The sequence below is a fragment of the Onychomys torridus genome, chromosome 2 (assembly GCF_903995425.1).
Source record: "Onychomys torridus chromosome 2, mOncTor1.1, whole genome shotgun sequence".
NCBI classification, from domain to species: Eukaryota; Metazoa; Chordata; class Mammalia; order Rodentia; family Cricetidae; genus Onychomys; species Onychomys torridus.
This window is the reverse complement of record NC_050444.1, coordinates 167,839,090-167,851,890: the sequence shown is the minus strand read 5'-3', so window position 1 is coordinate 167,851,890 and position 12,801 is coordinate 167,839,090. Positions and strand designations below refer to the sequence as shown.

The window sequence follows — 12,801 nt, the reverse complement described above, 5'->3', positions numbered from 1 at the left end:
CCCTGGAGGTAAACAGCCATTTTACAGGCTTCAATCATTCCTTTTTCCCTCCTGCTGTTGTTTCCTTTTCCAAATTCACTCCAACCCAGACCCCTTTACAAGTAATCTGCTTGGCCACTTTCTACTAGGTCACCTACCCAGATCCCAGCCATACCCGTTCTTTGCCACTGATCTCCAGCTGGATCTCACGGTCCCTCAGCTTCCTCCAGTGGCTGTAGTACCTGGTGAGAGGGGTCCCCTCTTCTCGGACCTGCTTCTCCCAAGCATCCTAAGGATTGGGTAAATTCAAGACCATGCTCATCCCAGAAAACCATTAAACATCTATCACATCCTAATTGGTGGCCTCAGGCAGCATCATTCCAGTCCAGATGCCAAGTCCCAACCCACCACTGCCACTTGGTCAGAAACGCTGAAGGTCACTCTCTGGCGAAGGCTTTGGATATGTTCTGTGTTCTCTTGCACCTTTTCCAGCAGCTGGCGCACTTGCCGGCAGTAGTTAGCTACTTTGCACTCCCGGAGAAAAGATTTCAGCTGCAGAAAAGAAGGATGTAGTTAGTATAGCTCCAGTGACAGGACTACTCCCCACCTCACAGGGGGTCCAGGCAGTGAAAGCCATGTGGCAATCAAAAGGAGACACAAGGGCCTACCAATCTGTTAATTAGGTCTCATAGGCATAAGGCCTGGCTCCTTTACTCATGTGCTTCTCTGAGTGCTCCTGCAGCAGTCTGAGAGGTAAGCAGCTGAAGAGCTGTGAGAAGTCACAAAACCATAAACTTTTTTTGCTATTTGGATCTTAACTGAAGAACATCTGCTGACCCCTATTCTAGACCTACACATCCATATACCTAGGACCTTTAGCACAAAAGTAAATGTGTCCTGATTACCTGACATCATCAGCTAAGAAGACATAGTGGGGCACTGCCACATTATACAACCCACAGGGACCAAGCACTCATGCACAGCTGTGTATACAACTTCTGCCTTCACACATATGCCTGTGTCTATACGAGCCTGAGCCAGGTATAGTTCAGGTACGAGCAGTGCCCCCACCCCAACAAGCCCATGGGTAACAGAGTTAACCCCCTTCCAGTACCAGACTGGGACAGCAATAGCCCCTTCCTAGAAGTGCCTAAGATGGGAAATAGTTGAGTTGAAAGCAAACAGACTCTTATGAAGGGCACAGAAAGAGCTGAAAAGAAGGAGATCTACACTTCACCTAGGAAAGCAGAATGGGCACCAGACCAACCCAGGCTTTAGACTTCCACAGGTAGCCCTAAACCACAGTAGGCTCCAGCCAGCCTGGGGAAGGGCCTATAAATTCTTGAGATCCTGGTTAAGTTACTCAGGCCTGGCCCAACTTTGTCAGTGGCTGATAATCCTTCACAAGTTAACTCCACAGTCCCCAGAGAGAAGCTCTCCAAGATACCAAGCCAAATGATCACTCTCCCCATGCAATGGCCCCAATGGATCTGGCTGCTAGGCAGGTGGATAAGCATGGCTTTGCTACTGGTCTTGTAGGACTAGAACAAGGAAGCTTCCCCTTTGTTCCTCTATACAAGGGGAAGACAAACCTACTAAAAGATTGTTCAACTTAGCCACAAAGAGGATGTCAAGGGGTCTGGCCAGGGAAGGTGAGTCAGGTGTTGAGCACATACCTGTAGGACAGTGGGCAGCACCAACTCTGGGAAGGCAATGCAATGGGCCTGGCTGTGCAAGTATTCTAGGATAAGGTCATACAGCTGCTCCAAAAGGCCATCCTGAGGGGGCAGACCCAAACGCATAAGATGGTGAAGCCCAGGAGTTCATGATCTTATATTTCACCCTAACTGCTCAATCTCCAAGATGGGGGCTATGACACAGAACTTACAGCCTCCTCAAACAATACCCAGATTCACAGGGCCTAGAATTACAGAGTCATTGGCCTATGACTACAGAAACCCCTTGAACCCAGCACTTGAGAGGTGGATCTCTGTGAGTTCAAGGCCAGCTTGATCTATACAACAACTTCCAGGGCAGCCAGGGCTATATAATAGACCTGTCTCAAAAGAAACCACAAATGTTGCACAGTGCCAATCCCTCTCTTGTACCTCAATAGCCTCTGAAGTCCTTGTGAGCCAACTAAAACAAAGCCCCAGGCCTTTTCCAGAAGGCCAGCCTTACCCGGTATGCCTTTTCCTGCAGGTTGGTACTGGACAGTTTCAAGATCACAGAGAAGTTGATGGGCCTGGAGCTCATGCGGCCTGGACGCCTATTGAAGTCCACCTGCTGGAAAATCTACCCACAGGGTGTCAGCCCAACACAATGAGATCCCTCAAGACCAGGCTGTACAACTAAAGACAACCTCAAAGCCCACAGAGCCTCCAGACCCTGACTACCTTCCAGAGCTCTGAGCCTCTTGATAGGCAACCATAGGACTTTTGTGTACATTGAACCACCTTTGGAGATAGTGGGTATATGGGCCTGGACCTGAAATAGCTGCATCCCAGGCACTGTGAGTACAACTAGCAACAAAGAAATACAGAGAAGAGAGAGACAGGTCTCAGAGGAGGGACTGTGTTTCCCATACCTCACTAGTCTTTGCAGGCTATGCACTTTGGCCTTCCCAAGAAAAGAGGGTAGTGGGAGCCTAGCCTGGCCTCTTGATCAAGGATACCTCCCCAGCTACTAGGAGACCCCACACACAGAGCAGGTAAACGAAGAAGGTACAATGTACATACATGAAGAAGCATAGAGAGGGAAGGTTCTATAGGAAAGCCCCTGACAAGAGAATTCATGTAGCAGAATACTGCTGGCAGCTGAACTAGCTATGATTAATGACAAACTGGAGGTGGGGAATGTTTTCTCTAGTCTGAGCAAAAGATGCTAACTAGTATATAGGGCTGATCTCAATACCCCCTTTTACCCTACTCATAAGTTAAAGAATGGACAGTGACCCCCTGTCAGTAGAGAGCTTGATTTCAACCTTTGTGGGTCATTTTCTCAGAAACCTGCACCTGGTTTGAAGAGCCCAAAGCCAGGAACAGTGAACCAAAGTAGAGGTCAGAATGAAAGCTATCCAGGGAAACAAGAAAAGTGTAACAGTAAGTGTAAGATTAAATGCAGGAGATCTGTATGATCTGCCCAGACAAAGGGGCCACAGGGTTACAGTCTAAACCTATACTGGCACCTCTGACAGACACAGAGGAGATGTGGTTTCCAAATGACATCTGTGAGTCCAACCCAAGCTGTGCCTAGCACAGTTACCTCGAGAATGAAGGGCAGAACAGGGATGAAGGTGCTGATGGTCTGGGACAGCAGCGTCAGGGCACGCACACAATGCATGCGCAATGGATAAAAGCGGGCAGTGGGCAACAACCTGAAGCAGGAAAGAGCAGAGACTAGTCAGGTAGCCAGCCCCAAACATCAGCATCAGCTGCCCACTGCCTCTGACCCCTCCCTATTCACAAGCTCCAACTACAGGAGGGTCCTAGTCACTCCTACAGGGTAAGTACCCAGGGAAATAGTTACCAAACATAACAAAATGCTTGGACTTGGGTACTGCCCCACTGCTCAGCTGAGGGACTGAGAGACACTATCCAGCTTTAACTTAGTTTCATTCATTCCTACCTCCCTTTCTTCTCCACCCTCTGCTTTTGGGTTTTCTTGTACCATTTGCCCCTTTCCCTTCCTTCAGTCTTCAGTGTCAGAAGAAAGCTCAAAAGGACACAGAGACAGAGGCCTCCTCCTGGCAGAGGTATACAGCACATTCACAGCATACCAAAAGCTCTAAGAACCCTTCAACTGCACAAGAGCCCAAGCAGGCCTCAGAACACATGGGTGTTGCATTGTGGGCAGCTAGCCTACTTACCTAAGTGGAGGCTGACTGCAAAGCCCATCTGCCTAAAATCTACAACCAGTTCATCTTCTCAGACCCTTTGGTAGAAACCACCAAAACCCAGACACAAAAGCTCTAATATTTAAGGTGTGCCCACCCAAAATAATTCTTTGTACAATATGGCCTACTAAAGCTGACAGATTAGAAACTTCTGCCCTATACCAAGAGTAATGTCAATACCCCAAGGAACTTACTGTCCCCAACCCCCAGGACAATCTAGAACAGACTCACTTGATGCAGCCAATGATGATCTGTGAGAGAGGGTAGAGTAGGGGCTGTAGAACCTCACTGGAACCAAGTGTACTCAGGACTCGGCACCATAAGTAGAGGCAGTGCACATACTGCCAGTTGTACACAGACTGGTATGTCTCCTGGTGAAAGTGCAGTCCACTTCTAAGGCTCATTCTTCCCTGCCAGAATCACCCAAAGCTTCTCCCCAGAGAGAAATAGCTGAGCTATTTCCCCCATAGAAGGTGGCATCCAGCATGCCCCAAGACTCCAGCTGGGTGGGGCTACTGGTTTGGAAGGGTCTGACTGTGTACCTTCTTGCCTGTGGTCATGGCATTCCGCAGATGGACTGCAAGCTGGCGGATGTAGAGGAAGGCATGTTGATAGGAGATGCTGGGGTCCAAGGCAAGTAGTTCAGTCAGTGTCCGCTGCATGAAGCTTATGAGGGGTAGGGTACTGGGAGAGGTGAACTTGCAGTTTCTCACATACATGATGTACATTTGCTGACAGACAAACCAAAGTTAAGAGCCACCTGAGCAACCCAAGTCACCTGCCACCACTTAGGACTTTCAACCATAACTGCTATTCCAAACAGCCTAGCCACTAAGCTGCAGACTCCTCTCTTGTATGGTTCCCAGCACTCCAAGACTGATGTTTCTCAGCCAACATACTTCCACCCACCAGCCTCAGGCATATAAAAGATAAGAGAGGAAGGTGTATGATAAGAGAGTTAAGCTGAGGAATAGGCAAGAACAGGACTAAAGAACTAGGAAGTAGAGGATATGTTCTGCTTCATGCTAAGGCTATACTGTAGGGACTCCATGGGATCTCCATGTGCAGAAGGGCCACCCTAGGCTTGGAGCTAGACAGCAAGGTCTGATCCTGGTTGTGGCCTCACACCTAATCCTATTTTCTAGATATAACATTCTTTTTTTGAGAGGAGAGGTTCAAGACAGGGTTTCTCTGTGTAGTTTTGGTGCCTGTATTGGATCTTGCTCTGTAGACCAGGCTGGCCTCAAACTCACAGAGATCCCAAGTGCTTAAAGGTGTGTGCCACTGCTGCCAAGCAAGATATAACATTCTTCCTTTTTTTTTTTTTTTTTTAAAGATTTATTTATTATGTATACAGAAGATACAGAAGAGGTCGCCAGATCTCATTATAGATGGTCATGAGCCACCATGTGGTTGCTGGGAATTGAACTCAGGACCTCTGGAAGAGCAGTCAGCGCTCTTAACCTCTGAGCCATCTCTCCAGCCCAGATATAACATTCTTATCCCTAGGGGAAAAGAACCCCCTTATCTCTCCCAAAACCCCTAGTTAGTGTATCAGACCCAGAAGACCATGGATTCATATTTTCATCACCACCCTATTTTCTAGTAAGAAAACCGATCTATGGGACCATCAGCCCAGAGTTTGGTGTCAGCTCTACACACACTGTCTGCCGCCACTCAGGCTGATTCCCAACACAGATCTTAACAGATAGAAAATCCACACTACCTTCAGGATGGGACCAAGAAAGGATTCCTTCTTGTGCCGACAGACTCTAATGAGTACCAAGAAGGCCAGGACACGCAGAGATTCTTCACCCGTGCTCCACAGAATCACCATCCTCTGAGAAAGAGATCCATCACTGCCTTTCCTGGCCTAGAACCCTCATGCTAGCTGGCATGCCTCAGTGGAGCCTAGTCTCACCTTACTAAGCTATGTTGCCATGAAAGGACAGAGAGCTACCTGAGACTGGGACCCTTGGTGGGGTATAGAGAAAGGGGCAGGACCAAGTATAGTTATAAATGCTGCCTCTGCCCTAGCCAAGAGTAGGACAAGAAAGGCAACCATATGCATACCTAGCTACAACAACAGAGCAGGATGGGCTAACACACCTTGAGTAACATTCGGCACTGCTTAGGGAAAGTCAGGTAGTAAGGAACCAAGCTGCTGACATGCTGCAGGACAGCTGCAGACACTGTGGCTTCAGCCAGACAGGCTACCAGCTAAAGAAGCAGAAGAGAACAATGAGGCTCAAACTCATTCAAGTCTGGAGTAAAAGAGCACCAGACTACCAGACATGACCAAGCCTCCTAGGATTCTTTATTTTTTTGTTTTTTGTTTTTTTTGAGACAGGGTTTCTCTGTGTAGCTTGGCGCCTTTCCTGGATCACACTTGGTAGACCAGGCTGGCCTCGAACTAACAGAGATCCACCTGGCTCTGCCTCCCGAGTGCTGGGATTAAAAGCATGCACCACTACCACCCAGCTCCTCCTGGGATTCTTTACCCACCAAAACAGTACCTGTACAACTGCACTCAGGTATGTCTTGACATCCACACGGAGCTTCCCCCAGAGTGGGCTACTAGATGGCAGCAGCATCCTGCAGGGACCAAACCCACCCATTCCTGCAATTCAGACATTAAGTCTACCCAGGCACAAGGGCATATAATCTTGTCCCATACACAAAAGCTAAGGGGCTCCTTACAGCTGGTAGATATAGAAGCTTATCAGGACCTTCTTGAGCACAGCTCAGATAGATACCTGCAAACAACACCCACCCCTTTGTATAGTCTGCCAGCTTTCATCCCCTCACCTGCTGCTATCCTTTAGTGCCTTTCCAAACAGCAGCTTCTGAAGGCAACCAAAGAGATCTCTAATGCAGAAAGTAACCAGAGCATTGAACACTGTAAGGAACAAAAGTGTCATTCGCCCATCTAACAAACATACATGTCACAGTGGAGCCCAACACAGATGCCCTGACCCCAGCTTACCAGCACTATCTGTGACCTGGAACCTGCAAATCTCAGCAGCTTCCTGGTCTCCTTGGGTGGTGGCTACAGCTGCTCGGAATGCCTGCACAACTTCATGGAATAGCTTGGGAGTAAGGTGGTGCTGAAGGGGCAAGAGATTGAGATCACTAGGAGAGTAGTACACAGTACCTGGCTCCAGGAACCTGCTCCAAGTTGACAAGGTATTCCTTACCTACAATCTCAAGCACAGGGCAACAGTGGTACTAAGATCACTGGACCACAAGCCAACAACAAAAAGAAATTGAGCCTATAACCCACTTGAATAGGAAATCTGTCTCAGGAGTCAGAGGAGGAAGGGGGAGAATCCTATATTACAGATCTGCTCCAGAAAGTGTATGGGAATTTTCACTTTTCACTCCCTTCATTGGAGAAACCAATGTAAGAGCTAAGCATGATAGCTGATGTCTATACCAGCATTGGAAAAGCAAAGAATGAAGACTGCTGTAAGTTTAAGGCCAAACTGCTCTACATAAAGTTCAAGGTCAGCTACCAGGGTTACATAGTGATATCCTGTTGCAAAAACCAAAAAAGGGGCTGGAGAGGTGGCTCAGAGGTTAAAAGCACCATCTGCTCTTCCAGAGGTCCTGAGTTCAATTCCCAGCACCCACATGGTGGCTCACAACCATCTGTAATGAGATCTGGCGCCCTCTTCTGTATACATAATAAATAATTCTTAAAAAAACAAACAAAAACAAACAAAAAAAGAAGTTCCTTGTCCTTCCACATAGCCAGCTTGCTTGTTGCCTCAATGAGGCCGTGATATTAGTATGTTCCCTTCGCAGTAGAGCTCAAAAACTTTGAATTAAATGTGAAATTGAGCCGGGTGGTGGTGGCACACACCTTTAATCCCAGCACTCGGGAGGCAGAGCCAGGAGGATCTTTGTGAGTTCAAGGCCATCCTGGTATACAGAGTAAGATCCAGGAATGGCGCAAAACTACACAGAGAAATCCTGTCTTGAAACACCCCCCCAAAACAAACAAATTGAAATTGTTGAAAGGACACTGACTTCATTTCCCATTCCCCAGTGAACAAATAATGCTAAAAGTCTGCCTATGTCCCTAAAAGCTTATGTAGTAGAAATCTAATATCCAAATTTATATGGTGGTATTTGGAAGTAGAGTCTTTGGAAAGCAATCAAGATTACATGAAATGAGGAGGTTCAGAACTCCATGATGGCATTAGTAGACTTTTAAGACAAACATATGGGACAAGTGTGGTGGTGCACACCTTTTTTTTTTTTTGGTTTTCCGAGACAGGGTTTCTCTGTGTAGCTTTGCGCCTTTCCTGGAACTCACTTGGTAGCCCAGGCTGGCCTCGAACTCACAGAGATCCACCTGGCTCTGCCTCCCTAGTGCTGGGATTAAAGGCGTGCGCCACCAATACTGGCTGGTGCACACCTTTAATCCCAGCGCTCAGGAGGTAGAGACAGGTCTACATAGCTCCAGGATAGCCAGAACTACATAACAAGACCCTGCCTCAAAAACAAAACAACAACAAAAAGACAGAAGCCAGGAATGGTGGTGCACACCTTTAATCCCAGCACTTGGGAGGCAGAGTCAGGTGGATCTCTGAGTTTGAGGCCAGCCTGGTCTACAAAATAAGTTTCAGGACAGCCAGGGCTATTACACAGAGAAACCCTATCTCTAAAAACAAACAAACAAACAGACAGACACAGGGCTCAGGATAGCACACTTGCCTAGAATGTACAAGTTCCTAGGTTTGATATCTAACACCCAAAAGAGAGAGATCTGAAGAAGTATCATGACACAAGGCCTTTACCAAAGACCATCAACATACTTATAGATCTGTCAATCTCCAGCAATGTGAGTCAATTAAGTTCCCTTACAAATTACCCAGTCTAGGGCTGAAGAGATGGCTTGGCAGTTAAGAGTATTGATTGTTCTTCCAGATGACCCAGGTTTAATTTCCAGTACCCACATGGTAGTTCACAACCATCTGTTAACTATGCATGTGGTACACCAACATACATGCAGGTGGAACAAAATTAAAACAACAACAAAAAATTGCCCAGTGTGTGGTATCCCATTACAGCAACAGAAAAGGAAATGAAACAAATTCTATGCCCACCCTACAACGGCCAGGACCATAACAGAGAGATTAAGAAGAAACTGGGCAGGACTATGCACTGTATCTAAGGAGATGCAGCTGGAGGACCTGGCACTCTGAACGACCTATATTGTGTACTTCCCAGAAACACATTCTTCCTATACAGTGATACCTCAAATGAGGTAAGGCCAGAGATCCATGCCTATGGAGATCCAGCCACCCAGCTTATATTGCCTCTCACCATGGCCCCCTGCTTCCATCTCTCCATCATGGCAAGGGTCACTGGTACAGGCTCATTCTTCTTCCTTTGTAATCCTCTGGGGAATGTGTCACTGTCCTCTCCTCCATCCTCCTCAGTCTCACTTGCTTCCTGTACCAGATACAAGAGGACAAATTTGGGGCAGGGTATAGCGATCATAGGTAATCCACTGCCCAGGTCTGCCAGTTTTCACCTCCAGCATGTCTGGCAGGGAGTGGAATTGCTCTTCCTCTTCCTCCTCAGAACTGTCAGAGTCATTGAAGTCTAGTAGGCTCTGGTCATTCTCCTGCAGGAACTTGTAGAACTCAGGGTCTCTGTCCTTCAGTCGAGAGAGCTGGTCTTTGTGCTCAGAAGCACATCCCTTATGTGGGCTGAGAAAGTGGTTGTCAGTAAGAACAGTGAAAAACCAAAAGGGAAGGAGTTCCTTGTCCTTCCACATAGCCAGCTTAATTGTTGCCTCAATGAGGTCGTGATATTAGTATGTTCCCTTCGCAGTAGGTACCAATGACCAAGCAGGAAGATTTTCCAAAGATAAATCATCAGGCTTATCAGCCTTCCATACTAACACACACATCACCTCTGATATTGTTTCAACACAATCATTTCAAATGTAGCATATAATCAGGGTTCTCCCAGACCAGCCATGCACCCACCATGTTCACCCCCATTGTTGTAAAGTTATTAGCTTTCCTACAGTAACACTTCCAAACTATGTGTGAGCTTCCCCCTCAAAACTCTCCATTTCCAACCTTGCAACTCACAACTCTTCCAATTACAACCACACACACACACACACACACACACACACACACACACACACACACAAACACACCCGTTATCTAATGTCATTTTACTACTCAACCCTGAGACAGCTTCCCATTTTACCCAGATCTTGCAGAATCAGTCTCCCTTACTATCACTCTGAACTCATCACTTGCTACTTTCCTGGGTCTGTTGTTCCGCCACAGCCACACTCTTAATTCCTCAAAGGCTGTTCACTTTAAGTACTTTGCAGTTCCCGCTCAAGTTGCCATCACTTATAATCAAACCCTACCCCCACCTCTGCATCCCACCCGGAGACGTTCTGCAAACACGACCTCCGGAATCCGGTTTTCCTTTCCACCCATAGCACGTTTCCTCCAACACATGCCAACCACTGATTTATCCAGGACCAAGTGCGTTTCTTGGTTTAAAAAACAAAACAAAACAAAACGCCTTCTACACTGCCGGTCAACGCACATCGGCGCAAAGACGGCTGACCCGCGGTTCTGTGCAACAGTGCGGGACCAAAGAACTACCGGAAGTAGATCGCCGTGCGGCGAAGCCAGGGATAGTAGTGCAGGCTCTCACCTGGGTGAGGTGCGCGTGCCTCGCTGCTCCGAGCTAGGGAAGACTCTTCGCCTTTTTTTCTCCCGCGCCGCAACCTCCATGACGTCCTCCAGCTCCGATTCGTACTCGGACTCAAAGCCGGAGGCCAAGAACTCATCCACTGTCAGCTCCGCAAGTCGCCTGAGGGTTACATCAGGTCACAACCTCTGCCAGCCCTCTAGCCTTAGAAACAGAACCCATGGAGCGACCGCCTGCCGAGATCCGGCAGCCCACTTTTTCAACTCACCTTCTGGGAGCGCGAGACGTGGCCATGATGTCCAAAGCAGCGTGCGCCACTCTTCCGGGCCCAGAATGCCGCGCGCCGCACTTCCTTTAGCGAGCCCCGCCCGTCCTACCATGCTGGTGGCTTTAAGGTTCTCGAATAGTACCGGTGGAGTCCCCAGGCGGGAGGGCGCCTTCGTCCTATTGGCTCAGCAGGTGTGCTAAGCAGCGACTTCTGCACGAATTCACTGGCGCTCACAGCTCAAAGCCTTCCATAAAACGCAGTAACAACGGTTCCACCCGGGAAACAAGGCTGGAAATCCCATCAGCCCTATCTTCAGCTCATCTGTACTGTGTATGCAGTGCAGTGCCTACGACAGCAGATCCTACTATATAAACAGTGCTTACAAACCAATAACTTAAGAAGTGGCTCTAGTGAGAAAAAAACAAAAGAGGGTATAAACGGCAACACAGACGCAGGCAGTTAATCAAAAATAAGAAGGGGGGCTGGAGAGAAGGCTCAGCAGTTAAGAACACTTGCTACTTTTGCCGAGGACCCAGGTTCAATTTCCAGCACCCACAAGGTGGCTCACAGCTATCTGTAACTCTGATTTAAAGAGATAATGTCCTCTTCTGGCTTCCATGAGTACTGCATAGGAATGATGCACTTAAAGTCAAAGCCTCTCTCTCTCTCTCTCTCTCTCTCTCTCTCTCTCTCACACACACACACACACACACACACACACACACACACACACACACATGAATATGCATAAATATTTGTTTTGTTTTCTAGACAGTGTTTCTCTGTGTAGTCCAATCCCCCGCCAAAACTTTTTTTTTTTTATTTTAATTTTTTATTTAAACCAAGGGCTGGCTGGGCTGTAGGAGCCCGTTTTCAGGTTCTTAGTGGCTTTACCCAGCAGGTCTGCATAGAGAGGATGATTAAACCACGGGCCTGAGTGCAGGTGTCTGAGATGGCCTGCACATGGCTGTGCTGCGGGGGGGAGGTCTTTTGCTCCACCCCTTGGCTTCTCTATAAATACCCTGGGGCAGAGACAGGACCAGCTGGAATAGATTCCAGGCCTCTCGAGGATATCCTGTATTTTCTGTTTATCTCCACACACTAACTCCTCCTATGTAATATTTCCTGCTGCTCGCACTCCAGAAAGCTCTGGGGAACTGTGGGGTTGGTGGTTAAACGCCCCGCACTGGGCAATGGTGGTGCATGCCTTTAATGTCAGCTCTTGGGAGGCAGAAGCAGGCCTTTGAATTCAAGCAGTCTTTGAATTCAAGACCATCTTGGTCTACAGAGCAAGTTCTAGGACAGCCAGAGCCACACACAGAGACTCTGTCTCTAATAAATAAACTCTCCAGGGACTGGAGAGATGGCTCGGCTTAAGAGCACTCTACCCTTTCAGAGGATCCAGATCTAATTCCCAGCATCCACAGGGTGTTTCACAACTGTCTGTAACTTCAGTCCCAGATCTGATGTTCTTTTCTGTAAGCACTGCATGCACATAGTTTACATATTTATTATACAAATAGGCAAAACACTCATACACATAAAAATTATTATTATTATTATTATTACTATTATTATTATATTGTCAGAAGACACCTAATTTCTAGGCGAGCCTGGGTGTGACAAGAAAGAATGCTGTATCCATCTCGATGGATAACACAACACCTGGCAGACGCTAGCAGCCCCCATCCATCTAATGCTCAAACATGTATGTGTAGGAACGCTGAACCAGGATGGACTTTACCTTTCCACAAGCTTGTGAAAGGGAGGCCTGAGGAGAAGACTTGAGGGCTTGCACCCAGCGCGACTACAGCACAATAGAGCTTTGTCAGTCACAGCAATATCGAGGTGGTGAGTGCTGGGATACCGGAACTTGGAACAAACACAGAGGCTACAGGCCGTTAGGGACCTTCTTGGAGTGGGGCTCCCTAGTAGAGGGAGGTTGGCTGCGCAATGCTGA

The 12,801-nt window shown here is 47.7% G+C and overlaps 1 protein-coding gene across 2 annotated transcripts in view; it reads right to left on the bottom strand.

Annotated features, from left to right (window-relative positions):
• Noc2l (NOC2 like nucleolar associated transcriptional repressor) overlaps positions 1-12,801 on the bottom strand; it is a 15,799-nt gene extending 2,998 nt beyond the window's left edge. Inside the window, exons 1-17 of one of the 2 annotated variants that reach the window (XM_036177189.1) lie at positions 12,586-12,801; positions 10,842-11,187; positions 10,577-10,735; positions 9,420-9,597; positions 9,209-9,337; positions 6,861-6,981; positions 6,683-6,773; positions 6,391-6,469; positions 5,984-6,094; positions 5,601-5,714; positions 4,417-4,605; positions 4,106-4,245; positions 3,244-3,355; positions 2,161-2,274; positions 1,656-1,757; positions 388-531; positions 155-268 (exon numbers count right to left, since the gene is read on the bottom strand). In XM_036177189.1, the coding sequence (XP_036033082.1) occupies positions 155-268; positions 388-531; positions 1,656-1,757; positions 2,161-2,274; positions 3,244-3,355; positions 4,106-4,245; positions 4,417-4,605; positions 5,601-5,714; positions 5,984-6,094; positions 6,391-6,469; positions 6,683-6,773; positions 6,861-6,981; positions 9,209-9,337; positions 9,420-9,597; positions 10,577-10,735; positions 10,842-10,867 (1,923 nt within the window). In that variant the 5' untranslated portion in view covers positions 10,868-11,187; positions 12,586-12,801. The remainder of the gene's footprint in view (positions 1-154; positions 269-387; positions 532-1,655; positions 1,758-2,160; positions 2,275-3,243; positions 3,356-4,105; positions 4,246-4,416; positions 4,606-5,600; positions 5,715-5,983; positions 6,095-6,390; positions 6,470-6,682; positions 6,774-6,860; positions 6,982-9,208; positions 9,338-9,419; positions 9,598-10,576; positions 10,736-10,841; positions 11,188-12,585) is intronic. The other variant, XM_036177190.1, reaches the window with a different exon arrangement.